Below are 17,853 nucleotides of genomic sequence, written 5' to 3'. Positions count from 1 at the left end.
AAACAATACATAAAGATAATCATATAAAATCAAAGAGATAAAGTAAAATAAAAGCATAGCAACAGTAAAAAATTTATATAATACTTATAATAATAAAATATTTATTTGAAAAATGAACAATTTCGTATTCCCTTGTAAAATACAGAAAAAATAATACACAAAGTATTACAATACAAATTTATAAATTACACACATATTCACCGCGTTGACGCATAAATCTTCAATATATCAATATTGCATTATTATTTCTCGTAGAAATAAATTATTCATTAATTTTCACGATCTTCTCCCGTTACATCATCAGATAAATTTAGTATATTTAAACATCGTATGCCATTGTGTGTAATTTGATTATAAACGCGTAAGAAAATAGAGCAATACGGTGGGTGCGGTTCACTCGACTATGGAGCGTAACATCAGTACTTCACAGTGAACGACCAACTCGGTCGCTTTAAACAATGTCCGCAATCGCCTAGTATTGTTCACGGAGTAAAAAAAGCTACAAACAGCTAACCTGCTTCCTTTGAAGAGTTAGTTAACGTCTCGGCCGTGTAACTCTCCGATTGATCCCTCGACACCCGTTTTAATATATTTTATTAAATTTAAGTTTAATCGTTATTTTTTCCGGCGATATACGTATGTGTTTTATTTACATTTATTGTTGCCTCCCTCTCACAGTTTCTCTTTACTAGAGCTAACGATAATATTCATGAAACGCAAAATTTTAATCTGAATTTTTAATTAACTATTTGTAAATAATTATGTAGAAAGTGCCCCACTTTCGCCGCGTTATTCCCGGTACATTATGAGTAGTTTAGAATGAAATTTTCCTTAGCGAGAAAACGTTTGGAAAGATGACTATAATTTGTCGCAACTTTCCACATGCGTCAAATTAAATTTGAATCTATCATCTACAATTATATTCGCGTTATTACACGTACACCAATTATTATATTTGTACGGTTTTCTTTGAACATTATTTTCTTCTTTTATCACTTAATCAACACTTTGAGCCGGAAATTTTCAAAGCGCAATTAACGTACGCCACTCGTAAGAGGACTAATTACATGACGCGAATCGACGTTAAAAACTTATAGCGATAGAAGAAGTTTATGCGGATTATGCGGTGGTATAGAGTGGTTTTAATTGATTCGACGAAACCTCGGTTTAATAACAAAATATGTTCTCCTTTTATGACGCGACGGATCAGACGCGCCGGAATTTTTCGGCGTAAACGCATCCGCAAAATTTCGGAAATTGCTCATTCTTCTTCTTTTCTCCTCGCAGTATTAAATACTCGCTATAAACGAGGGAACGAATCACTCTCTCGGACGGACCACCGCGGCCGGAAATTGATCCTTCTCGCGCCCTCCGGTATCCTGTCTCCCACGCTCCTGAATTTTTATATCGCAGCCGGCAGTTACTAACCTGATTAAACTCCTCATATAATTTAACGGCAATTGCTGACCGACAAAATAACTTTTCTCCCTAGTTACAATTAAGTGTTAAAACATAGAAATTGAGTTGAGATGAGTATCCCTCTCCCTTCTTATCACTAAAACGCATCAGCGTGATAATAGAACTTAACAAGCGTAACCAGTTAGTTCACGTATTTTTCCCCGTTTTACGCGCCGATCTCGCCGGTAATTCACGTTTGTATCACACAAAAGTCGGCCGCTTCATTTGCTAGTAGAAAAAATGATAAGGCGCGTATATCTCATAAAATAAGATAATTTTCAAGCAAATGATTAATCCTTTTTGATATCTCCTATATGTTTTAATCTATTAAGAGAAAAATACCAATTTTTTAAATGTATTGTTTCAATTTGAGATTGCAGATAGTTCTTTAGCATGTTATTGTCTAAAGAGAAAAACTCTACACATATATGATAGCATCTAAGGCAACCTTTAATTGTATATAGAGCAGAAAATTGAGGTCATTCGTGCAATTTTACATTACTCAAAGATTATGAAACATAAATTTTTTTCTCACACAAATGCGTTTTTTCCCATCTTCTTTATCTTTTCTAAATTGTAAAATACATCATATAAGGTTGCCTGTATGCCAGGTATATACAATATAAGTGCATTATAAAACAATATACTAATGCTCTATATCAAAGAATTGAGTTTTTCTCGTCAAATGTGCGTTTTTCAAACCTGAATCATTTATATCGCAATCAAGAAATTCAAAGCATTTAGCAACGCGAAATATTAGTTGATAATGACAATTATTGATGTTTGATTATCTCAAGCCCGACAAAAAAAATTACGTTACGAAATAAACGTCTCGTAATTCCGATTGCATATCGGATATCAGTCCGCGCTTTTATGCGTGCAAACGATATCACTATTAAAGGATTTTTGCATTCGATAGTGCCCGATGCAATCGACTGTGTTTATCGGCCACTAATTTATTCGATCTGCCTGATCGCAATCTATATGCAGTGATCAATCAAAAAGCGAAGAGAGTTTGCGGGAGAGTCTTCGAGAGAATCACGTTGAGAAAAATGAGCAAATTGAATATTGGCATGATAGGAGCCGGACGTTAATTCGAATGTAAATTTCATCCGGCAGAGCACAGCAGGTAGATCATAAATTTGAATAATATCAATATAGACCCGATCATTAAATCACACGCCAAACTATAGACGAGACGATTGACTGACGATGACAGTTTTCTCGCCACTAACGACGCTTCTTGCAATAGCTCTGTACACGGATCGTGTCATCATCGCTTGATTAATCTGAAGTCAATTATTTTTCTTAGAAAAAATGTCTTATCGAAAATCATTGCGTTATACCTAACCACGACAGGACAAACTTTAATCAATGGATACATCGTTATAAAATGACGTTAAATGACGACGTTTCTGGACACTGCCGACACGTCAGCAGGTTTCGACCATTCGTTCGCATTTCCATAGAAATCTGAGTTCGTTCAACATGCCGGAAGTGTCGCGCTTTATCCGGAAATGTCGCGGTAAGGACGAAACGGCTCGATCGAACCGTCACGTCGATAAAAATTTTCCCGCGTTCATTTTCGCGATACTCGCCGAAAAAAGCCATAGTCCTGCTGTCGTCGGCAGTTGCGACGCGGAAACTTTAACGAGAACCCAACGATTTTTCGCCGTCATTTGTACAAGTTATCGCGGACTTTATTGAGCAAGGGTAATTCTTCAAAATTATCAGGTGAAAAGAAAATGCTGCACACCGATATAATGCGCGAGTTTTGATAATATTTCATATTGACATTTCTGATCGCGGTACAACGAGTGACTATAAAACCCGAAAAGAAGATCGAGATGAGAAAAAAGAAATGAGAAAAAGTAGAGAGAACGAGAGTAGAGAATTCATGATATAAATGCAAATAGATTTATTGCGTACGTAAGAACTATGATAGAGTACATTTTAAACCCTGTTCTAAATCGAACTCGCGAACAAAACTTGCGAGAATGTATCGACGACCTAAAATAAAAATTTGTTCGCGACTGTGTGTGCTACAAAATTCTTTTTGTATATTGAGAAAAATTATTTTAAAGAAATTTTAATAAATAATTAATAAATCTTAATAAATTTTCATTTTCGATTTTACTTAAAATTTTACTTGAAAAATATTATGGGTTTATAATATATACATATATATATACACACACACATACAAAGCAAAACTCAAATTCTTCTCTTTCGCGATAAAATCGAAAAAACTTTTAACATGTGTAAATCTAATTAAATCGCCAAAATTTTTTTTATTTTGGATTTTGATATAAACAATACAACTTTAATTATATTGTTTATTTGAAAAGAATACATAATAAGATACGAAATAAGATATCATTTGAAATTTAACGTTGAAAAAAATAAAATGTAAATTTGGCTTTCATATCCATCAATTATTCGTTACTTTCACGATAAGTGTAACGGTATTTTGTATTCTTCCATAATCTTCTTTCACGAACATTTCATGTTTACACTCTAGATAAGTGATGTGCTATGACATGATACGGTGACAGAAAAGAAGAAGGATCGTAGAAACCGAAAATTTTACATTATTTCTATGTCGTTGTGACATGCAAGCTATCCTTTCATCGCAAAGAAAAAGAAATCGATACAAGTGTAAATAGCAGAATTTTATCATTTAAAGTGTCAGCTACCTAAAACTTATCACTTTTATTACGCGTATTGTGACGCGCATGTCAACGTCAATGCGTTCAAAAGCCAGTATATTTTTTTCTACATGTTATATATATATATTTTTATAGATACTTCAAAAACAACGATTTTGATGCAAAACGCATAATTTCACTTTTAAAATATTCAAATACTCCACTACACCATTACATATATATTTTTATTTTCCGCTATTACATTAATATCAATCGGTTAAAGGAGACTTTAACATGTCATCCAACCTATAACGTTAAAGGGAGCAGCTCAAACATGTATGGATAATCAAATAAAAATTTATGAAACGTTTTATCGTACGACTCATCGCGTCTCTCTGCGCAGAGAAAAATATTTGATATACAGCCATTACTAGATGGATAACGAGTTACATAAATTTACTGCAAAACACTGGATTTTCGAAAATAATAGAATCGCCCGTTTAAACTTTTTTGCAGATTTGGAATTTTTCGATTATACGGATTAAAAGCAAATCGCTCGTAATTTAAACCGGGTCTCAACCGAATTGCGTGTAAAACTGTCAAATAATACTCGCGCGGAAAATTTTGATGAATTTCACAATTTATCGCGTTCACAGAAACATATACACATATACAATACATATTCATATCAAACAACGGATAAATAACAATATGATTGTTCAAAGCGAAGAGTTTGTATATATCTTTCATTTCAAAAAAATATCGAAAATTTTTTCAATAAGCGAAAACTTATTAAAAGCTATGAAAAAGTGATATAAACAAAAATATCTGTGTGTATATTATTATGTTTTGTATTAACATTATATAAAAGCATTAGAACGGCGCTTTATTTAAATAATAATAACGTGAAACTTCGAGTTCTTTTATGTGTATAAAATGTAATAAATTGCTACGCATTGTACAGTGATCGGTTTTAATCAATTTGATTAAATATCCAATAATATCATTATCGTGTCATACCATTATAATTACAATAATGTTTTTTGTTCATCGTCTAAACACATAATCATGATAATCGCACAAACACATAAACTATATCTTGTTAAAAAAATTATAAATATATAATATAAAAAGTAAAATTACAAAATTAAGAACGTAGAATATAATAATTATTTTAGATTATATTTCGAATGCAAAATGTTACACATAAAACGTTTTAAAATAAACCGATAATATTTTGAGAATTGATTTAATCGATTAATCAAGATTAATTCCTTTTAACGCGATCAAAATAGCATTTTTTAGTAATTTAGAATAAACGGCTTTTTATCATAACTTTTATTATAAATATCGAATAGATAACAAAACATACTCTTCGAGATTTGCAGAGATTTTTAATATTCAAAATGAAGAAATACCGATAAAGTAGCAATAATTATAATGTTTTTGTTGAGAAAAATCGAATTTAAGTTTGTTGAAGAATGTGTTATTTAAATTTCATCTTTTTATTCCGTATACGTAAATAAGGGTGGAATATTAATATAAGAATTAGAGAAATGAGGCTTATTGTAAAAGAAGCAGATGCAAACAATTGATACGTTTTGGAAAAATCTTAAATCACTACGAATGTAAGAGCCGAGCGAGCGTACTAGAAGTAGAAGAGAGAAAGAGGGGTCAGACAAGCGTGGCAGGAGGACTACGCCCAGGCCCTCCATCCCTTGAAAGCACTCCGACGTTTTCGCACGATTCCGTAGGAGCTTTCGGGTGGCTTTTTCTGGAGAAAAGTTGAGGGGAAGAGGCAATTTATCCTTCGCTTCGAGTAAGAACGCGGGCGTCACGAAGAAATAGTCTCGGTGTGTATTTAACTAGAGGGGCTGAGCTCTCTCTCTCTCTCTTTCTCTCTCTCGATCGATCGATCGTTCATTTCTTTTTCGCGCGAATTGTTCGGAGTCACTCATAAGTAAAACACACGAGTCCTCATCTGACGTCCTAGTATCCCGTCCTCGACTTCAATTGAAATCAGAGAAGCGTTAAATTGATAATTAAAGTATTACCCAACTACAAAGCGTCTTTCCATAAAATATGTGACGTGCAAAAATCTTAGTTGTTGAGGGAAAATATATACAATATGAAAACATGACTGAAAGTGATATCCGTTAGAGTAGTGCAATTTATCTTTTGTTTGATCAAATGTAAAAAAAAACTACTTCATAAAAACTACTTGAAAATGTATTATAAATATATGAAAAAACCTTTTAATTTTTTTTTTAAAGAAGATGTCACACCCAGACACACATACACACACAAAATGTCAGAAATTCTATAATTTTTTATCGCGGAATATATTTCTGAATCATAAGAAAAAAAAAAAAAATCTACTTAAGGTTTCGTGAATTTTTTTAAGCATGAAATTCTAAAATTTCTCGGGTATCACGCTACGAAAATTAAACGTGCTAAAAACAGTTTCGGACAAAGACAATATAAACATCTTGAAACAGATACTTCTCAGAAACACTTTAAGGAATCGCTGTTCGATTCAACATGATAAAACTTGCCCTTAAGAAGTTTACTACGCGAGTTTAATAAGTTTACTACAAATCGAGTAAATAATTTAATTTTACTTCCGTATTGTTGGAATATTTTATTTGTAATCAAAAAATATTTATGATATCATGAATATAGACGTGCTTAATTGTTTGTAATGCGTTCAAACATATTTTCAAGTTTCATCGCATATATATGTGTGTGTGTGCGTGCGTGCGCGCGCGCGCGTGTATTAAACTTAAAATATGTATTCTCCAAAATAAAAAATACGTTATGGATCTATCTCCAATGTATATATACAGATTTAAAAATTTAAACTGACATTATTTTCTAGGTAAAAGAATATCTGTTATAAAAATGCTTTCTAAAATTCAAATATTGAATAACTGAAGAAATAATCATATTTTTAGCTTGAATATTAAATTGTTTTTATAACAGTTCAATATAAACAAGAAATATCAAAATATTAATCACAATATTCTAAGAAATTAATTTTATATATTCATACTTTTTATACTTTATTTTTTAGAAAGTACTAAAGAATTGTCAATAAAATAATAATCGGTTAGCGTTACCGTTAGCCAACAACAACCTTAATCAGTACGACAGAATGCCGCGGTCATTAACAAGTACGTACAAAAATACATTTAAAGGAAAATATATTTTAAATAATTATAGAGAGCGTCGAGTCATACCGTACTGATAATAAATGTTGTCTCGCGTTATAAAAAAGATGATTGCGAGAACCGGCCATTTCCATAGTCGTGCGTCGCTACGAAGAGAACGAGCGAACAATATCGAAGAGGCGTGTACTCACGTTGCTATCCCGGCGGGTGGGCACATTGCCCGCGGGCGTCGATGAGGAGTAACGCCGAAGGACGAGCTACCGTATCCCGGGCGTCCTATGTACCGAACACGAGGACTTGGCGCGCCGTGCCGATTTACCCGCAGCAGTCCCGAGTCCTCGCCGCGTGGACGTAGCGCACCCGCACATATCCCCGACGTCGTCGTCGTCGTCGTCGTGGTCGTTGTAGTTGCTGTCGTCGTAATCGTCGTCCTCGTCCCGGTCCGCGCCGCCGTCCTCGTCCTCGTCACCGTCGCCGTCGCGTACGTGGTCGTCCCCGCGCGTAACAACAACGACTGTCGTCGACGCGCGACCCCGTCAGCCGGGTAACGGCCCTCCGGTAGTTAGCCGGTGGTCGACCGCCGCACTGCGGGTACGCGAACGAACGGCCGGCCGGCAGTAGTGACCTGTAACACAAGGGATCGGTAGACGGCGCACCACCGCACCAGCACCCACCAGACGCACCACCGACGGATATAGATAGCCCCGAGAGGAGGAAGATCCGGACGGCACAACAGCACTGCTTCTAACGATTGAGGAGGAGACGCGCGACCGTTGCCTCCGCTACCAGGGTTTCGATGGCCCGAGAAACGAGGAACTTCCGGGGACAGCGACAACGGGGGCGAGCGCAACTGCCATCTTCGGCATCGTCGTCAGTGTCGCTGGGACCATCGACATCGTCGTCAACAGCGGCATCTTGCTCGGCGCTGGCGTCATCTTCGTCGTACTCGTAATCGTACTCGTCGTCATCGTCATCATCGTCGTCCTTGTCGGGTTTCTCGGTAGCGGCGCGATCCTCTGGCTTATGCTGGCAGTCGTCGCAGTCGAAGTAGTCACAGCGATCATCGGCATCGCGGTGATCGTAATTACGGTGCTCGCGGTAATCGGTCTCGCGCGCGATCTCCTCGGTCGTTCCTTCGTCATACTCGTGAAACGAGAATTTCGTGACGCGGGCCAGGTCCCCATAACCCACGGCGGAATCTAGCGGGCCCCTGCCAGCCGCCAGCTCGACGACCGCGGACTGTTACGGACTCCTGGGTGATGCGCCGGTGATCGGTAGTTCCACCCTTCGCGATCCAACTACCACCACCACAGCTACCGCCAACGCCAACTACCACTAACGTACGATCGGTCCGCACCGATATCGCGCGCGGCGACGACGACACCCTTCTTCCGCCACCACCGCCACCGTCCCCGTCTCTCGATTCTTCTTGCCGCCCTCGACGGCAAATTCCAGTTATTTGCGTGCGACGATGCGGCACACGCGGCGGCCCGCATAAGCGGCGGCCGCCTCTTCCACGAGGCCGACGACGATCATTCACCTAAAAAGCACCCACCACTGCACCACTACTACCACCACCATCACCACCATTACCACTGGCCACCGCCACCCTCGAGCCACGCTGATCTCCTACTGACTTTCGTCTCCTCTGACATATCTTATTACTCTTTCATCTCCGACTTTCCTTCCCTTCCTTTTTTTCGATCTATCTATCTATCTTTCTTTGTTCTTTCCTCTAGTCGACTCCGATACATCTATCCGACCAAACGAAACGGCACTGATCCGGCCATATGTAACATTCCGATGAATGTCGAATACCGCTCGACCTTCTCTCTCATGATTCCGACCGTTGTTTCGAGCTCTCGCTCGCCGCACGACACAAGCGACCGCCACTCGCGCTCGGATTACACCGCCTCTCCCGCGATTGTTGCCTGACCCGACGTACGCTATTTCCACTCGCGATCCGCTACCGCTTGTTTCGCGCTCCCGGCGGATTCCAGCTGCCGGACTCTCCCTCGTTTCTCGGTCTTTTCCTCGGTCTTCTCCCTCCTCTCCTCGCTCCTCCTTACGCGCCTACGTGCGTGCGTGCTCACCCGAGTCCCGTGTGCCTGTGCTCGCGAATGTGTACGCGAATGCGTACGTGCGTGTCATTGCCATTCGATCAGTCACTTTTCCCGGTGCGCGCGTTCTTTCCGATCCTTGCACCGCTGCGAGTCCTGCACCAAGAAGTCGCGTCGATGCGATAGGCAGGCACTCCCAGGACGTATCTCTCTCTCTGGCAATGTTCCGACCGAGCAACCCACCTTAGCACTGACGCTCTGCCCGTTTCGGGGGGTGTTGTGGCGAGAGCCGTGCCTGTCTCTTTCTCTCGCTCACTCTTTCCCTTTCCCTATTTCCGTCTCATCCCCGCACTCTCTCCTTCTCACTCTCCTATCGCGCCACCGTGTTTTCTCCCTCTCACTCCTATCCTACGCCGTCTCGTTCTCCGTACCACGGTTAGAGTCTCTCTCCGGTTAGAGCCCCGTCGCACCAAGCCATCCTGCGCCCCGGGAGCCAATACCAACCCATGTGGAAGCCCCGACGCGAGACGTCGGCGATGACTTGCGAAGTCGGCCGAATCTAGCCGAGCCGCCACCCCGCTTTCTCACTCGTCCTGACACCCTAACGCCGAGCGAGAGCCAGCGAGAGTATCCTACCACGCAGGTGCCGCCCCTGAAAGCTCGCCAAGCCCGCAAAACACGACGCGCGGCCATGTGGCAGCACCGACAGGACCGGCTACGAGAACGCTCGAGATGCGCCGAGCATTGCACAACTCGCCCTCGATATAACGCGAGACCATGTGGAAACCTCGAGGCGGTGACGCGCCGACAGGGATGTATGCGCGTGCTTGCGCGGCTCTCTCATCCCCGTCTTGGCATAGGAACAAATGCAAGATCGTTGACGATGCGTATCCACGCGATGCACGCTTGCGTGTGATGATATCCGCGCGATATCATCGCTCCTGCTTATGATCAGCCCGCTTAAGCGACCGTTAACTTGTTTGGCATGTTAACAAACTTAGCTCACGGTCGTCTCATCCCAAGCGTTTTCGATTCGGCGTGTTTTCGATACACGATTATACCTTCAACTTTTTGTAAAACGGGTTTAACTAGGAATATATGTTCGTTATTTTAATTACTAAAAATAAATTCTTTGCCAAAAAATGTATTCTATTTAAAAATAAAGTTCTGCAAAAATATTTTTAAAATATTCATCGTGAAAAAAAATTTTCGTAATTTCTAAAACCATACAAATCGATACATAATATTCAGTTTTTATTTACAAACGTTTCTAACGCAATGCGCGAGTATTTTCAATTAATATATATGTATACTTGATACTATTTATTTATACTGTTTATATAGATGTATATTTATATATGTAATAATTTGACAAACGTTAGTTTCAAAAATTATTTTTATTGATCGGATAAATATTTTTTATACTATTTTAAAGATATTCAGATTATTGATCGTGTTATTAATTAATAGTTTTCAACATGAATCGCGACTATCTCCATGTATAAAATACTGTATGATCTGAAACTATACAATTCAACGAGCGTATAAACTCCTGTGATACATATTGTTTCGTGCAAAAATCGCACATTCCATTACTTGATTACTGGCTTTCCGCGTTCATATTCCAAAGCAGAATAGCGATGCTCATCAATCTCTTAAACACAAAAATCTTTGAAATGCGCGTTACGATGAAAAAGCCCTATCAGTCGATAAACCTTACGTCAACATAATATCATGAAATAAAGCCCTTCGCAATCGAGGCACGCGGTAAGTAGATATGGCGTATATTAATCCGCCCATCCCTCTCGTATGGATGAAATTTCCGATACGCTTCTCGTCGCGGCATCATTGTCAACGGTAACTCATCAAAATGACAGGAAGATTCAGACAGTGATTAATGAGACGATTATGCGCCAAAAAGCTGAGTGTTTACGCAGTGTCTTAGTGTAAAAGGCGGACTCGCATACGGCACTGAACACGAGATTTGCCGAGAATCGGCGAGCCGCCCCATATTCCTCTCATTCTATCTTTCAGCATCCCTGTCTTTCTATTTCCCACCATCCCCCTCTCTCTTTCTCTTTCTCGCTTTCCTTCGTGTGTTCAGCAACCCTCTTTCCTCTGCCCTCCCTGCCGTTGTTCTCTCCACGAGGTACCCCAGTCGATACTGATACTGGCGGTGCGAGGTCGACTCGTCAGAGGGTGCTGAACGGAGTGCAGAAATGGTGACGAGATGCGGGGGATGATGAAAAAAAAAAAAAAAAGACGCTTCTCGATCTCGTCCTTTACCCCCCTTTATACGTTTCCGTCTGCTTAACTGTCTTGGTCTCCGCTCTCCGTCCATCCTATTACTTGGTTCGCAACGATGGGAAACGAACGCTTCATCCGATGCGGATGTATCAAATATAACTTTGTGCTCTTCATCTTTCTTCTGTTTCCCGTGTTACCTTGATATACCCCTTATATTTTCCAGTATACGACAATGTCGCCAAATAAGTCCTGATTATTTTTATGAATACTTGTTAGAATTATTCATTAATATTAATCTAATATCAATTACTCATTGTCACAGTTAAAATTATTCAGTAAAATATTATTTAATATTACGCTCTCAATTTTTTAGGCTCATCTCATGTATTCTTACTGGTAACATCTTATACCACCATATATCCAATATATAAATGTATTGAGCGCACATTCATATTTCTTTGACCTGTATTCTCACTAAGGCTCTAAATGCGATCACTTCGTGCAGAGGTTTATTTATACAATTTGAATATCATTAAATATAAAAGCCAACTATTATATATTTTTAATCATATTGAGATTTAAATATGCAATAAGAATATTTTTCATTTTTCCTACTTTTGATTTATTATTCGTATTTGCTATTTGAACGGCTATTAATATACAGCTGATCATTTTAAAATTATGAAATTTAACGAGATCGTGAGAGAGAACTCTCATTACTGCTAAAAATAAAGTGATTTAGAAATGAATAGGAAAATCTATCAATAGCTATTATGAACGAAAATATATTTGTAAAGAAGAGATCTGGAAATATTTCTCAAATAGTTTCGAAAATATTCACTCGATATTCTTTTCACATTATCGAATATATAAATATATATAAGATGAAAGAGATATGTAAATATTTTTGCAAAAATTAATTTATAAAAGACAGCAAACGCAATAAAAATCATGTATCGTCAAAAAAAAATTTAAATTATATTAAGATAATTTAATTTTTAAATGTCTATTTAATAGAATCTACGTGAAAGATACATGTACCGATTGAGTCGACGCGTTAATTGCAGAATGTTTCGGATTAGCGAAAATACACACGTCGGTTACAGCAAATTGCGCGAGACCACCTCAGATATGTAACGGTCTACAGCACTCCGATTTGATAGGGTATGTGTGAGGTATTTCCGGTAGCTGGTATCTACACGGATTCCCCAAAGTAAGCGGTATGCGTGAAGTTCTTGTTTCGCGGCACAGGCAGCAGAGAATTCCACGAGGGTTCGAGCGATTGTGTGTTGCCTTTGCACGACACATAGATACACATTCTGCTTTATCTCGCCAATGTGATTTGATCGGGGCTTATTCGCGAAAATTCGATGGCATTCGAACCAGTTGGCGGAGCGAATGGGAATTCACCACACCGTACAAAAGACACATCCCGATGAAACATTATATAGATCAGCGATATCAATAATTCATGCGCCAATGAGAGACGATCGTGTATAGAATTCGCGCCCACGGTCCAAATCCGCGAGTTATCCGACCGCGTATGTACATCGAAGGAAACCAATGCCGTACGCGTGCTTCGTGAAAAAAAAAAGAGAGAGAGAGAGAGAGATTTTTCGTAGTTGGATTTAGTCCTAGCAGCCGGGAAAAGACCGCTGCAGTCGCCGTTAACCCCTTCTTCCGTCTCGATCATTTGGACGAAATCCTCTTTTATTAAGTCTTAACGAACACGTTACTTTTATGGCGCGACCGGCACATTGCACCGTGTGATATGGTGCATTGCACACGAAATGCAGTTTCGACGTACGCGAAAATGCACTTTTCCGGCCTCGATGCGAATTTACTAGTCTATAAAACCGGATATTAAATTATACTGGAAATTATCATGCGAATTTGTAGAGTTTTCTTTTATTATCCTAGCGTTATACATTTGTCATTACGCGAAGATAATTTTACGACGATAAAGTCTCGCTTTCACCGGTCATTTTACGAATAAGCAAACTTGTAACGCGAACACGGCAATTAAACCCTTAAAGCTGACGTGGCAACATCAATTCATTCTTTAATAGCTGCTTTCCTTTTCTATATAATATGCATCGCTTACATGCATTGTTTTCCGGACAACACTTTAACATAATTATTAATATACTCATACAAGGTAACGCCGTAGAACACGAAAGTGGAAACGATCCGAGAGAACCTGGCGCGTGCCGAGTACTAGACGTATTTCCCCGAGGTATTCTCAATACGTAAGATAGATAGGTCAGTCAGTCCGGAGTATCGACATCCTCGATAGATTTGCTCGCACACTCAATTATTCTAATCAAAAACGTAAAATGAAAAAATTATTCAGCAAAGAAAAATATTTGATCGGCATTCGCTACATAAAAGGCAATTTTTATATCTCTATCAAATAGCAAATATATGAATATCATAAAACAAGAAGAATAAGAAAATCAATTCTTGGATTTTCTATATCAATAAATATAAATGATCTATTACGATGTCTATTAAATCGATAAATAAAATTATCTTTCAAAAAATTGATAAGAAATTTATAATTGTACAAAGATAAGTAGAATCTGTGTAAACCAAAAGCTAAATATGTTGATTGATCGTAATTCGAAATGCACGTGGCGCTTAGATAAATACATATTGATGTTATACAGTTGCCATAATGGTTATCGCTGTTTCAGTATGGCGATGCAGGTTTATGATATCATAAGCGTTATCGAATTTCCTCATCAAGTTTCGCTGAATAGAACTGTCTCTTCATCGAAAGCTCCGTCGAAAATAAATCATCGACCATTTATAACATTATCGCACATATTAGTAATTTTAGTAATTCCGTTCAAGTATCACGCTAATGGTAAAGATAAAATACAACGAGAGATATCCTGTACAATTAAACGCTACGTCGAAAAATGCAATTACCTCTGGTATGCCATCCGGATAACTGGAGAAATTCTTGCACCCCTTATTTTCGCGTCGGTCTATCTTACATTCTCTGTTACTATTTTCTATTTGCTATGTCGGGCGGCGAATCAATTTCAGTCTATCTTCAATTTCGTACTAAAATTTACGCAACCCCCATCTATTTAGCGAAAGCCTTATATGAGGAAGATATATTATTCTTCGCATCACGCGCGCATTTTGACAGAAAAAAAAATGAAGATATGGCAGTGAAATAAGGATTGAATTATACTTGTGACTTACCTCATTTCACAGAATTATGCTAGTTGCTGTTCAATTATATTTAAAAATTTAATAATAGATTAACAATTGCAAAGAACAAAAATTTATCATTTGTAGTTCACGTAAAATTAAGAATCTCAATTAAAAATTTGACAAAAAAATGTTTGAATACCAAAAATGATATGGAAAGCTATTTTTTCAAAATAATATTTTATATATTCAGAAGATGCAGGGAGAAGCTAATTTTCATATTTGTATTATGCTTAGAAATAATATATAAAATCTTTTTATATTATAAAAGTCAATTATTTATATTTGATAAGGAAATATAGACAGAAATATTCGTAAGAACAGCTGCTGCAGCCAATTATCAAATCTTCAATTATCACAGTCACGCTGCCTATTATTCTAAAGGGGATTCCGACCCCCAATAACTATTTCATTCGAAGGTATTTAAGAAGATGTCAGTCGTGTATCATGCATTTTCTCAAGTAGACATCATTCCCAACGGGAGCTTTCCTTTCGCCATTTATAATGATGTTACCCTGAGCTTCGGCCTCTCGGGAGGAAAACGTCGTGCTTTAACGTCACTGAAAGATCAGAACTGGGGCGAATGATGTCGGTGACAGACGGACCGGGACGACACCCTTGGGGTAACGCGAAAAGATCGAGCAGGCAGACCGACCAGTCTCTTGACACCGAAAAAAGAGGGAACGCCGATTGTTCACCGTGAAATCATATTTCTCTTACACGTGATTACTCCACGAAAAGAAAAATTGCAAAATTGGAAGGAAGAGAGAGAATAATTATATTTTTGAAACTGCACACGCGCACACAGACTGACATCCTTAAATTAAAATAAAAGATAATTTTGTATTCAGAGATACTCACTCCATGTTTGCTCCGTTACATCAGTTGACGCCTTCTGTTCGTCTCAGTCTCCTTCATCTGCTGGAGTTACAGTATAACACAAACGCTGATCTGTAATGTACAAATATAATCAAATTATAACGATAAGCAGAATAATTAATATTTTAAAATGCATAATTATTTCGTATTGACTTCACATATTGACTTTCTTATTTTTCATCCAAGTAAATAAATAACAAAATAGTTATATAATATTCTATATAAAAAAAAATCTTTTTCTTAAATATAAACTTTTTTATAAAGTCTAACAAGTAAAAATTTAAATCTTATACAAATAATTCAAACATTTGATAATATTTTATATATATTGTATATGTATAATTTTTTTGTGGGAACATTTATTATAAAAATTAAGAAAAGTGTTATTATAATTTTATAAATATTTTAAATATATTTCTTAATGTATTTTTTACACACATTACATTATATTTTATCATACGTGTAATTGCTCATGAAATGCGAATGTCGTGGGAATTAACAATAAGTCACGCGCGCGCGCAAGTAAACAATTATATATAAATAATAAATCATTCACCCCTTACAATTGCTCTGTTATTTGACATAATTTGCCGCCCTTCCTTCGTCTCTTGTTCCTTCGTTATACATTATCTTAATACCGGAAATACGATCGCGCGACGCTTTATACGGCACTCCCGACGTTAAATCGCCAAGTCTACTTTATTACACTGCGACAAAGAAATAACGCGAGAAAAGTATGAAACTGCCATCTACTCGACACCCATGCATTTCGCCAATGAGCGTAACGGACGAATTTTGAACGGAAGAGAGAAAATGGTGCGAGATTAATTATAATTGAGCGCGCATTAATAACGAAGATACGATATCGCGCGACACTTTGCACGGTACTCCCGGCGTTAAATCGCGAGATCTACTTTATCACACTACGACGGAAGAATAATGCGAGAAATATATGAAGCTACAATCCACTCGACACCCGCGCGTCTCGCAAATTAGCGTAACGAACGAGTCTCGAACGGTAGAGGAAATATCGCGCGGGATGAATTACAATCGAGCGCGCATTAATAACGAAAATACAATAGCGCGATACTTTGCACGGCACTCCCCCGATGTTAAATCACGAGGTCCACTTTATTACACTGCGACGGAAGAATAAGGATGCCTACGATTCGATCCCGACGCTCGCGCGTTTCGCAACTTTGCGTAATGAACGGATCCTCAATAGCCGGAATTCGGAAATCGCGCGACCAACTTCACGCGCCATCCGCCGCGCCGCGCCGCGGCGATACTACACCTGTTGCTCCTAATTGTACTCTTTCGCGCCCTTTTCGAATTTTATATAAGAAGTAATATGTACACGTATACACTCGCGTTTTAAAGTAATTACTCTATCTCGTTGTATAACTTTATAACATGAGAAAATAAATAAATACATATCGATTTATAATTTTTTAACGTAATATACAATATGAATTCAAATTTAAAAAAATTTTGGCAAACAAATATAAAAGATAAAATCTCGAAAAAATAGTCAATTTTACACACATTGTACCTTCTCTTTATATCAAAATTGTTAAAAAATTTGTATTTGAATTAAGATTGATAATATTTTTGAAAGGCTGACCAACCAAAACTGTAACCGTTCACGATAAAAATGTAAAAGCAACTGTATGTTTCTCCTCTTGTATTCTATTTCAATATTATGCAAATGAGCAGATTCGTATGTGTTTCAAGGGTAATTTGGATGAAATGCTATATTCTTTAAAAATGATCATGCTCATACAGAAAATATATTTCCAGATTCTATTTAAAATCCAAAAATTTCTCATTAATTGCTAAAATAAAAATTAATTTTCGTACGATAAGAAATATTAATAACGCTACGATGATTGTACAATTGTAACAATTAACAATATGCCTTTTTCCTTCGATTGGAATTCATTAAAAGTTCAACAAGAGGAGAGAATAAATATACTTTTCTCGTTATAGTTGCGCAGAATTCAACGTCAAGCAAAAAGAAAGCTAATCAATTACGCAAGAAAATAAATAAAAATATCAACGCGTGGCACATATCGAACGGAGAAGGGCGTGAAGACGCTATTTTAACGCACGCTGCATAATAATTAGCCAAGCATGAAATGTGACGACGGTGCACCTTCTGAACAC

The 17,853-nt window shown here is 37.9% G+C and overlaps 2 protein-coding genes across 5 annotated transcripts in view; both read right to left on the bottom strand.

Annotated features, from left to right (window-relative positions):
• Positions 1 to 17,853, bottom strand: part of Nachralpha1 (nicotinic acetylcholine receptor alpha1) — a 257,913-nt gene that overhangs the window by 227,351 nt on the left and 12,709 nt on the right. For 3 of the 4 annotated variants that reach the window (XM_070316433.1, XM_070316408.1, XM_070316442.1), the window contains exon 1: positions 7,468 to 9,792. The gene's annotated coding sequence lies outside the window, so the exon portion shown is untranslated. Of the gene's footprint in view, positions 1 to 7,467; positions 9,793 to 15,669; positions 15,760 to 17,853 lie in introns of those variants that run through there. The other variant, XM_070316415.1, reaches the window with a different exon arrangement.
• LOC138939002 (clumping factor A-like) lies at positions 8,021 to 8,931 on the bottom strand. The gene is made up of 2 exons (XM_070306436.1): positions 8,870 to 8,931; positions 8,021 to 8,486 (listed from the first exon to the last, which is right to left on the bottom strand). The coding sequence occupies exons 1-2, from the start codon at positions 8,929 to 8,931 to the stop codon at positions 8,021 to 8,023; spliced, it is 528 nt and encodes a 175-aa protein (XP_070162537.1).

Source organism: Polyergus mexicanus, unplaced genomic scaffold (genome assembly GCF_030449975.1).
Source record: "Polyergus mexicanus isolate NDT 795.1 unplaced genomic scaffold, iyPolMexi1.0 SCAF_1, whole genome shotgun sequence".
Taxonomy (NCBI): Eukaryota; Metazoa; Arthropoda; class Insecta; order Hymenoptera; family Formicidae; genus Polyergus; species Polyergus mexicanus.
Note: the sequence above shows the minus strand (reverse complement) of the source record. Positions and strands in the feature narration are given on the sequence as shown.